This window comes from Octodon degus, unplaced genomic scaffold (assembly GCF_000260255.1).
Source record: "Octodon degus isolate 3935 unplaced genomic scaffold, OctDeg1.0 scaffold00128, whole genome shotgun sequence".
Taxonomy (NCBI): Eukaryota; Metazoa; Chordata; class Mammalia; order Rodentia; family Octodontidae; genus Octodon; species Octodon degus.
The window spans coordinates 1,735,221-1,746,484 of record NW_004524704.1 but is presented as its reverse complement, the minus strand read 5'-3'; the positions used below and the strand labels follow the sequence as shown (position 1 = coordinate 1,746,484).

Here is an 11,264-nt window from a genome sequence, read left to right as displayed (position 1 = left end):
GCGGAACTGGGGATTGAACTCAGGCCCCTATGCTTGCCAAGCAAGCGTTTATTCCATTGAGCCATCTCCCTGGCCCCCAATGAACCTGACTTCTAGAAGGTCCCCGTACCCAACCTCCCAAGCTCCCAAGCAGGAGCAGGAGGTTGTACCCCAAAGGACAGGAGCCAACCAATGTACATTCTAGGAAAAGAAGGAGAAGGGCCCTCTGCTTCTAAAGCAACCAAATGCTCAAGAATGACCATGACCCATTTTATCAGATGACACAACCAGGAGAAGAAAAATTTGAAGAGCTCTAAAGTTTCTCACACAGACAAAAAGTAACTCTTGAGGAGTCTTAAGTGGCCTTGTCAGGCAGGCAGGCAGGCAGACGACCGACAGACAGATTTAGGGAACAAAAAGTCAAACTTCGATGTTGTTTTAAACACCCAGAAAGAAAATATAGCCAAAAAGTAAAGTGAATAATAGGAACATAAACAGAGCTAAACTAGATATAAAAGAGACTGAAAAACACCACTCCAACTAACATGTTCAGCCACACTTGTTACATCTTAACCTACAGGCATAAAAAAAATATCTGAACTCCTGTCCAGTACCTTTTCCAAAATGTGTCCTTTGACCTGCCTTAGTATACTGCCATTATGTTATTCTGATGCCCACTAAGGTATTCCTAAGGTTAAAAATGTAGCTTCATAAGTATCTGCCTATAGAATAAAAATACCACATAAAATATTCTAGTCACAAAGATAATTGCTGGAGGTTGGGGCCTCCCACACCCAGCGTGGGTCTTCCGTCTTTATTGAATCCATCACCCACACCCACATCTATGCTGAACCCGTGTGGACCAACCCAGCCTCACACAGTCTTGATCCAGTCACTCCCAAAGCCCCAGCTGGGCACACATGGCCTTGCAGGGGACATCCACATGTAAGACATAATACTTGTCTGTTAGGTAAAATTCTGTTTTACCACCTACCTCACCAGCCCTCTGTATACCTCCCCGCATGGCTTTTTATGTCCACCTTCCCTTCCTTAAAGGCTGCTCTACAGATTTCAGGGTCCACTATTGGAAACAGAGACTGCCCTTCAGGGACTGCTTCTCCAGTTCTCTCTGGTGCACGAGCCAGTTTTCCTGTAACATCTTGCACTGGCTGTACCAAATCTGGCTGGTCCTTGACTGACACAGTTGTGAACTAGGGAGACCCACTAAGATGGAAGGGACCCTGGGGAGAGACAAAGGCTGGGTCCTAGCTGTGCTGGGGATGCAGAGTCAAGATGTGCTGATCCATCAAACACTGCTGCAAGGAGGAGGGCAGCGTGGGGAATGACCAGAGCACTCAGGTTGGATCAAGGAGTTGTGTTGTCATTACTAGAGTGAAGCAGATTTGGGGCTGGAAGGGGCACAGACCTGGGTGAAAGAGTGAAATTGGAAGCATTCAAGTGGAGATTTATAATTGTGTTGGCACATGGACCTGAAACTTCTAGGAAATAAGCAGGACCACTATCAGCCATAGGTGGAGGCAGCACACGGGGGTGGGCAAGCGCCCCCTAGAGGGTAGGTCAGGTGGCAAGAGGAGAATTGGGCAGGATAGGAAAATTACCCTCCAAGGGTGAGCAGAAAAACATGAACTAAATGGAGGAGTCTGGGCTGAAAGGCTGCAGAGAAGAAAGCCAGACTCCATAGACAAAGGATGACTGCATTTCAAAAGGGATGGCCAGAGGGTGACACGTCCTGGAGAGTTTGATCCAATAATAGGAGCCGCAGGAGTCTACTGCTTGGTTGCATCAACCCATGTCCTACCACTTGGCCTCTGTGTCTGTTCTCCTGGCCCAGGCTGCTCCTCTGAGGCTACCTCTCCCACTTCAGACCTGAGTACTGATGCAGAGTAGGCATGGGGCCGGGTGACCGTCCCACGGGAATGAAGGCGAGCAAAGGCAGCGCTGCTGAGCACTGACGCTGTCCTCTGAGCTCCCTTCTGCCTCAACTTTAGGTATGGCTAGTGCACTTCACGTTCATAGCACACATGCAATAAATAACACTCCCTTTTCTGCTTAGGCTCACTTGGGTTGTGTGGCTGAACACTCTTCACTCTTGTGAAACAGTCTTTTTTTCATGTATTTAGTACAGGGTCTACAGGGTCTCACTCCACAGATCGGCCTCCTAGTGATCCTCCTGTTTTCAGCCTCCCAAGCATTAGGATGACAGGTGCGTGCAACCATGCCCAGTCTCAGTTGCCATCTCAGTGTGCCCTGGGGGCGGGGCCAACACCACACACTGGGGATTGAACCCTGGTCCCTGTGCCTGCCTAAGCAGGCACTTTGGTCCACTGAGCCATCGGGCTGGCCCTTTTGTGAAACACTGTTAACACTGCACATGTTATAGCTCACAGCTATGTCTGTGCAGCACGCATGGCAAGTGGATGAATCCTGAAGCACTGCGTGAAGAACACCTACTCAGGGTCCCCAAGGAAGGCCTAGAGTCGCCAGTAAACATCTCCTTGCAGTTGCTCTTCAGTTCCTCTCTCCTTTCTTCAGAGTCTTCCTACCTTTTGCCCTAAATATGCTCAAAATTACCACTTCACATTATACCTCCTCTCTCCTACCCTTTGCAACCCATCTGTGCTAAGGGCCTCAGTTAAAGCCCTGGTATGTGGTATGATTAGAGAAGGGATGCCTGTGAAGATGGGGCATAAAGAGGGGAACATGCCTTCATTTCCTCCTCACATCCACTGCTCAAGCCTCAATGGCCGGGCTCCCCTCCTAGTGTGGGTGCACCTCCTAGCAGTCACCATGGCAAAACCTCGCAGCACTGCCTGAATCAGTCTCCTTGGCTCAGTGTAGCCACTCAACTGGTTGCTTATCTCGGCCTTTAAAATTCTATCTGGAAAGGTAAATAGCACCCATCTCCGAGGCGGATCAGAACAACAAAACCCCCCTTAGGCGAAGACGGAAATCGCCCGGCACCACTCATGATGGGACTGTCGGTTCCTTATGTTCTCCGAGCCCTCAGGTGGTGACTGCAAATGTCCACTGGCCCCACATTCGCAGGTATCCCTTCTCTAATCGTACAATACACCAGGGCTTTAACTGAGGCCCTTAGCACAGAGCGGCTAAAGAGACCAATCCTGCAGAACAAAGAGAAACGGTGGATACAGTACTCCCAACAGGTAGGCTAAACATAAATAATGAACACAGTTACTGTGAAATTCCTGTGTTAGTTTCCAGCCCTGCCTAGCCCAAGTATCAGGGGAAACAATGGTTGACGTGTCTGCATGAAGTTCAGGTGTATGGCCCTCCTTTAGCAATGTTATCTGTCCCTTACGAATAAAAAGAAGTTTCCTCATAAAGAAATGGTTGTATGCCATGGGTCCTAAGCAGATCCCAGTCTCTCTTTCCCCTGTGTACAGCCACACAGCAGGGTCTTGCTTTCTTCTGTCTCTCTGTCCATGAAGATTGGTGGGTGACACTATGGTTAGGATGAAAGGGCCGCACACAAACCAACAGACTTGGCATGGAGGAAAAGATATACACGACCCCCCTTCGCTTCAGTTCAGGGCCTTCTTTATTAGGGAAGGTCCTTCAGGCACTTTATTAGTAGCAGATACAAGTTGGGAAGAGCACCATTTAAAGTCACAGTCCAACTGTGTATATGAGGTCAACAAGAAGGCAGAGAACACCGCAGCAGCGGTTTATCAGCAAAGTGGTAACCACCAAGCTGTTGGCCTAATGCTTTCTGTCACACATAGCCATCACCCTGTCTGCTTCTATCCTCCAAGGAATGAAGAGAAGTTGGGATGCAAGACTTGTTACTGCTCTAGACACATGTGACACTTGCTTTGACAACGTCAAGGTCCCCACCCATGCTCAGATCTGGACAAAATAGCAGCGATGTTCTCTGTGCCCAACCTTCTCCTGTCTGCTGCGTCTAGGCTAGATCTTGAAGTGTCTGATCCTCCCGGGGCATCGGGGAGGCACTGGGCCAGCGCTACCATCAAGGACAGGCTGCGTCACCTTAGGCTTCTCGGGTTTGAAAGCTTCTCCAGAGGCTGACTCCACAGAGCCCACAGGTGTGAAGCTGTGACGCAGATCATAGTGTTTCCGGTGCACGGGGAGTGACACCACCCTGGCTGGCAGCACTGCAACAGGTGCAGGAGGGGCTGGAGGGCCTGGCGGGTCTACTGCAAGGGGTGAGTTTGCGGGGTTGGCCACTTCCGGTGGGGGCTGTGGGGCTTCCTGTTAGAGAGAAACACTTCCTGGGTTAGTTTGCTTCTTCTTCCCAAAGCCACCTCAGGCCTGGGTGGTGCCCCCATCCAATTTCCCCACCAGAATGATTTTTATTTGCAAGGTATAGTCCAGCAACAAGGAATTGCACAGGTAGAGAGGATTCTCATCAGAGTTACCGGGGAAGAGCAACAAGTCTATGGAGACCCGAGTCGCACAGGGATTCTCCTGCCAACGCTGGGCTTCCATACTCCTGTCCTCACCTTTAGTCATTCATGCCATGCACGCCTCACTCTCACGCTTTGACCTCTACAGGTGCAGCCACCGAGCTGCAGGCAAGTCTGCCTCCCTCTTCCTGCAGCTCAGAGGGCCACTGCCACCTCCCAGGAATCAAAGGTGGCCCTGGCCAGTGCCCACTCGGACTGTGCTGCCCTGTAGCCAGCTCAGCACAGGGAGGAGGCTCCCGGAGCATCCTGCTTGTGGGCCGATGAATCCACATGCCCCATTGTTACTTTATGTTGCAAGGTTCTGATGGACAGGGCAGGATGTACCTGTTACTACGCATGCACTGCGGAGAGGATCAGTGCTCGCCGCATTGAGAGCAAGAGTCTCTGTGACGTTACCTGGGTTTGGAATATCGTGCAGCTCACTGCAACTTCTTCCCCACCAAGCTTCTCGGTGAGTGTCGCCTTACAGAAACCGTGTTGCTGCCAAAAGAGAGGAGTTACTTGAATGGATATCTATCTATCTATCTATCTATCTATCTATCATCTATCTATCTATCATCTATCTGGTACAGGGTCTCCTTACACAGCTCAGACTCATAGTGATCTTCTTGTCTCAGCCTCCCCAGCACCTGGATTACAGGCATTTGCCACTACTCCCGGTTTAGGGGTCAGCAAGGTGTGCCCAGGGCTCCTGGGCTGGCACAGCATGAGGTACCAGGAATTAAACCCAGGTCCTTGGGCTTACCAGGCAGGTGCTTAGGTTATCTCCCCAGCCCTTTTATGGATTTCTAAAACATGAATTTCTCTCTTGCTTTCATTGATGCAAGCATACACAAGGTAAAGAAATATAATTTTTATCTTTCTTTTAAAAATACCTTTTTAAAGTTTATAGTTGCTGTTTATAAAAGACATATAATTCTTTGTACACATAGTAAATACAGAAATGCAACCAAAGTGGCAAGGATCATCCATAATCCCAGAAATGGTGGTGACCCTGGGAGACCTACTGCTAATACTGATGTATATCTTTATTATTTTTAAGTTATTGAATATAATTTGTTACCCTATCATTCCATGTCCTGCTTTGTATTCACTTCAAAAGTGTTGGGCCAGCGAGCTAGCTTGGCGGACTAAGCACCTGCTTAGGCAAGTACAGGGACTGATCCCTGGTACCCCATGCCACACCAGCCCCACCCTCAGGAATGCTGAGGCAGCCACCAAGTCTGAGCATGGTGGTTCTATTACTGGGGAGGCCAAAAATGAGGATCCCTGTGAGTCCGAGGTGCATAGTGAGACCCTGTACCAAATGCATAATTTTTTTTTAAAAAAAGAACAGTGTTTTCGCCTATCCTCCATTATACCTTGTAATCTTCTATTTATTGAGATTCTGCACACTATTTAGTGAAGTCCGCCGGCATCTCTTTCCTTCTGTCGTTTTGTATTCATGACGGATCATCTTTGCCAACTAGTTTCTGTCAAATAGCTCTGACAATTTCCTTGGGCTAAATTCTTACAAGTGGACATTACTGGCTCAAGGACTTGAACTTTTTTTTTTAATTTTAGGGAAGGGTCTACAGGGTGTTCCGGGTCTCACTACTAGATGGGACTCCTAGTGATCCACCTGTTTACAGCCTCCCAAGAGCTGGGATTACAGGTGTGCGCCACCACACCCGGTCTCAACTGCGAGCCCTGGGGGCGGGGCCAGCACAGCTGACCCAGGGACTGAACCCTTGGGCCCTGTGCCTGCTTGCGGGCGCTTTAATGTGCTGAGCTTTGGCCGGCCCTGACTTGAACATTTTTGCACCTCAGGTTTTTCTAGGAATTCTACGCTCCTTCTGGGCATGGCCTGGCTTCATTAGGATACAAGCTCTACCTTTCCCCTAATGCCCTGTGCCTGTAATGGGTGAGATGACATTGTTAAAGGGGGACAGTGAGACCCCAGAAGAAGTAGATAAGTTTTACTATTATTTTCTTCCCACAGCTGCCAGATGCAAACCACATTAGGATTCCCTGCTACACGACCAGCCTGCCCAGGTGGCACCAACGCCAGCCCGTTTACCTTTTTCGCTGGCTGGGAGCAGGCTGCATCTGCGCCCTCTGCAGCAACACAGTCAGGGGTGACCACTGCGAACTCCACATAGGTAGAAACTGGGAGAGGCTGAGAAGAAAGCAGGAAAGCGAACTTGAGGCAGGGTGACCTGACCCAAGAAAGGCAGAGACGGGCAGGCTGGCGGGCCACCGCACAGCCGCTCCTCCAGCACGGGCCATGTGCTGCAATCTCAGGCACACACCACCCGGGCTGACCGGGGCGGTTGTGTTCTAAAGTGCTCTGGACTAGCAAAGGTTGGGGTTCCCGCTTCCCTGAATGAAGGCCGTATTCGCTACCCATCATTCACCGCACAGGCAAGAGTTTTCAGCCGGAAGTGGGAAACCGGAAGCCCAGCCTCGCGCAGACCCGAGCGGGAGCCCGCCTCTCAGGCACCGCCTTGGCTCCGGGGCTGCACTTTGAGACCTGAACGTTGGGTTACTCCAAGCAAGACAGGGCGGGAGAGTGGAGCGATGACCCCCACCACACACATTTAGGAGAACTAGGTGCAGAAGCCACTGTTCTTCCTTTTGTTTCTTAGAGACCTTGGAGCCCAGGGACATTTACAAGAATAACTACCCGCTACTTAGCATGTGCTGGGCTCGTTACCCTCTGGGGGCTGCATCTCCTGGATGAAAGAATTACCATCTGCACACAGGCATCTCCAGGTGGGCCATGGCTGCAGCCCACCTATCACAATTCTGTCATACCCAACTATGCCAAGCCACCCGGAATTCAATCAGATGTTTCTTTCTGCAGTGATGTAAAAGACATTTTAGGGCACTGCAGCTCTGTGCCAGGTGGTATAAGCAGCGCTGCTTGGGAGGTGGGGGTGCCCACCTGCACGCCCCCGGGAACCCTGAGAACCCTGGGGTCCTCACGAGCCCTCACCCCACAGCCCAGGGCTTTCAGTCTTTACCACAAGCTGAGCGCGGGAAATCTCCAGCAGCTCAAAGCGGGAGCCGTTGTGCTGCGCGTTGAAGGCGGCCAGAGCAGCGTTGACGGCGTGCACCACCCTGGTGTCGTTGAACTGTGCCAGCAGGGGGCAGTTCGGGCACACCTTGCGCACATCCTCCGCGGAGTCTGCGCAGAGAGGCGCTGCGTGAGCCCCGTTTGTGCCTGCCGGGCTCCACGGGTTCAGGGGAGAGCTGGGCCTGGGCGAGCTGCCTCCAGCCTTACTCGGCTTCTGAACTGAGCCTTGGCTTGGGCCACGTAGGATCCCTGATTTGGGGGTCCCTGCTCACCTCCAAAGAGGGCAGCTCTTTAAAAACTCGCCTTAAACCAGGTATGGTGGCACAAACCTATAATTCCACTCCTGGGAGGCTGAGGCAGGAGTATAGTTGCGAGTTTGAGATCAGCCTGGGCGGCAAAGTGAGCTCAAGGCCAGACTGAGCTGCATAGCGAGACCCTGTCTCAAAAAGATATACACACACACACACACACACACACACACACACGCCCTCAATTCTCCAGACCCGAGAAGTTTGGCTTCTGGTCCTTACCAGCAGTCTCTAGAGCTGCACGGTATAAGGCTCAGCACTTAGCATCCCCCGCCCCAGTCTGCTCTCACGGGCGTGGAGAACAAGGAAATGCACCAGTGTCTGTACCTGGAGTGGACTCGCACTGCGCGTACAGCACGGTGAACTGGCCCTCAACTTTGAGCACTCTCATTTCACAGTCTCCTTCCACCGCCTGGAGAAATAAACCTGGCATCAGGTCCCAGGGAGACCCCACCAAAGCACCTTGCTGGGTCACACTGTACTCTTTGTGTTCAGGGGAGGCTTCAAGAGAGTAAGTTACAGTAAAAGTCAGCCCTAGGGCTAGGCATGCGGGCGTGTCTGCAATCCCAGCTACTGCGGAAGCTGAGGCAGGAGGATCTCAAGAACCGGCTGGGCCACGCTCGGGGCCCCAGGGACACTCACATGTTGGGCCACCTGTCTCACAGTGCAGTTCTCTAAGGGCGTGGGGTCCAAGACGTGGCAGATGGTCTCCAGTGTGTCGAGTTCAAGCACATACAACTCTCCGAAGGGCCGCTGTGGAGACAGAGGGGGTCGGTGAGCAGCGCCCTGCACCAGTGCGCTAGTGCTGCCCACCACGCACCCCGCCAGGCCTGTGCCCCACGCGCTTCCGCTTCCTCACCCGGTCCAGCTCTGACCTGGCACGGGACCAGGCTCAAGACCGATCGTGGCTTTTGGGGTCTTCCTCTGGCTCCATCCCTTGCTACCAGTCCTCACGCTGGACTTTATTTGCAAACTTGGAAAGGCGTGTCTGTACATACTTATTTAAATGTCGCTCTTCAAGCAGTGCTTTCAAAAAGTTTGCTTTGGGTTTCCGTAATCGAGTGGGGTGGTGTAGGATGGCAGCTTATTGCCTGATTGTTCTCTACCCTCCCTCTAGTTCGTTCCTTTTTCCCTCTCCTCGCCAACTTTCTCCCACTGCCTATTTCTCCCTACAGGGTTTCCTTGCCCTGGACTTAGTCTTTTGCTTTGTTCCGGGTGTGCAACAGCTGCTCTCTACTGCACCCTGCTGGCGACGAGTGGGAAGAGCGAGTCAGTCATAGAAGGCAGCTAGGAAACCCTCTATCGCTGACACAGATGCTCTTAGGATGCTTGCCTGGCTGTTTGGAATTGTTCTTGTCTGTTCAACCGTTTCTGTATCCTTTCCTGAAAGCCTGAAAAATCCAGAAAGCCCAGATAACCTCAGCCTGGCTCTGCCTCTCTTTCAGCTGTGCCTGACTCCCTCCTATCTGAAGCCTCTGGAAAAAGCACTGCATATTTTGATGCACAGCTGTGTCCCAAGTAACTTCCAGAAACTCCTCAGCGCTGCAGGGACCAGGAGCCAGGCCCACGTGAGCTGCTCGGGACTCCCAGCTATTGCTCTTCGTGTGCTCCGTGCTTAATTCCCGGAATCGAGCCGTGGTCCTCTGAGCCACCAATCTTACTTCAGTGTGACTGGAACATTCTTAAAATTCCCAGGACAATCCTGGTTTCAAACGGTTTGTCCCTTTGTGAGGTCAGGTGCTGCCTGTCAATCCTGACAGTCTGATCTTTATCTTACTTTCCCTTCTCTAGTGCAGACCCCTTGTGGCATAAACCATCCTTCTCACCTATGGATTGAGTTCAAACATACAAAATTACCATTCTTTTATGTCGAGCACAGCCAAATATTGGCAGTTGGAATAGCTCGGCCCAATGGGTGTCTCTAGCGCCGGACGCTAGTTCTTACCCATGCTGGAGGTAAGTGTTTGCATAAGTATTATCTTTAATCAGATATTAAATCTAATTTCCAAAGCAAGCAGTTGACAAGTGCTTTTCTGCCACCTTCCCAACTCCCCACGGATCTCCATAGTTTTCTGTCTTTCCCTGTATGGTCTCTGGTTCAGTCTGCATCGTGCTCTCGTCCAGCACGAAGAGAAGCAAACCTTGTTTGTCCCAAGACATCGCTCTGAGACAGGCGGGAGGTGTTTGGGGAGCAACTTGTATGGAGGAAGAAACCCAGGTCTGAAATAGAATCCCAGCCCAAAAGCTCGCTACGACCTTGAGCACATCATGCCAACAGTCGTGGGGTCCTCTTCGGTAGAGCAAGGACGGCAGGGCGTCATTTCTGGCCAGCACTTGAGTGCGGCAGCGCAGTTCGTGAGGTGAGCTACGCCAAAGCATGGGACACACAGCAAGACCTTGTCAAATGCTAATTTCACTCCTTCTCAGTTTTTGTGAGAGACAAAAGCCAAGAAAGGGAAATGATTTGTGGACAAAGACAGCGTGGCAAAGAGGAGCCTGTCTCTTAGGCCCTGGTTTTCTCAGCAAGCCACGCTTTCCACCTGAGACCTGCAGACTATCCTTGGAAGCATTTTCTTCTCCCTCCCATTCTCCGACTTCCACTGAACACACTCCCCAAGGACCAGGACTGCAGAACTGAGCGTCTCCCCTCTCACCACGCATCTGCTCTTTCCTCCACACTCAGGAAGAACTCGGTTTCCTCCCTGCAGTTTCGCTCATGCTGGGAGACGCTGGTCCTTGGCGGCACCAGCTTGGGCTCTGTGCATAGGTCCCCTCAGCTCACTCACCCCAGTGCACTTACCCGGGGCAACACCTGGACTTTGTCAATCTGGTTCAAGGTGTGCTTGAACCCGCGACCGACTTGCTGGTTGAGGTAATCCACGGCAGCCAGGGCTGCCTGCTCCGTCTCTACATCATCACAAGCCAGCTCCTTGTGAGGCACCCCTGGGAGGTGTGGGGCTGAGTGGCAGCCCCAGAGCTGAGCAAGACAAAGGAGCAAAACAAGGGACTTCATAGCTGCCCCCAAGAGTCCCTGGCAAGTGGGCAGATGGCTGGGGAGTTCCGAACAAAGCCAGGTACTCTGCTTGGAAAGCTAGGCAGGTAGAGGGGTGGAGGGCTTTATTTATCTATGAGAGCCCGCTGAAGGAATTGCACAAGGACAAGGGATGATTTCAATTCTGGTTCCAAACAAACCCTGGAAACATCAGCCCTGGAAAAGCAAATAAGTTGGGACATCACTGATCCCCAAGAAATCTGCCAAAGTCAACTCCGTTGTGGGGGAGGTGCTCCAAAGTCTGCTTGGAACAGCAGCCGAGGGAGGAGGCAACTGGGGCGACCATGCGTCAAAGCAGCCAGCTTCGGTGTGGCAGTGCTGGGAGGTGGGTGGGTGGGGTGGATCTGCCCTCTGCCTGGTAGGAGCGGCTATGGGGTCAGTGCGTGGGGTGGGAAGGATTC

At 51.8% G+C, this 11,264-nt stretch overlaps 1 protein-coding gene across 1 annotated transcript; it reads right to left on the bottom strand.

The window, feature by feature from the left end:
* Positions 1-3,540: 3,540 nt before the first annotated feature.
* Ahsg (alpha 2-HS glycoprotein) lies at positions 3,541-10,920 on the bottom strand. The gene is made up of 7 exons (XM_004640885.2): positions 10,612-10,920; positions 8,454-8,564; positions 8,139-8,223; positions 7,451-7,614; positions 6,505-6,603; positions 4,842-4,925; positions 3,541-4,230 (listed from the first exon to the last, which is right to left on the bottom strand). The coding sequence occupies exons 1-7, from the start codon at positions 10,822-10,824 to the stop codon at positions 3,928-3,930; spliced, it is 1,059 nt and encodes a 352-aa protein (XP_004640942.1). The 5' UTR covers positions 10,825-10,920; the 3' UTR covers positions 3,541-3,927.
* Positions 10,921-11,264: the final 344 nt, after the last annotated feature.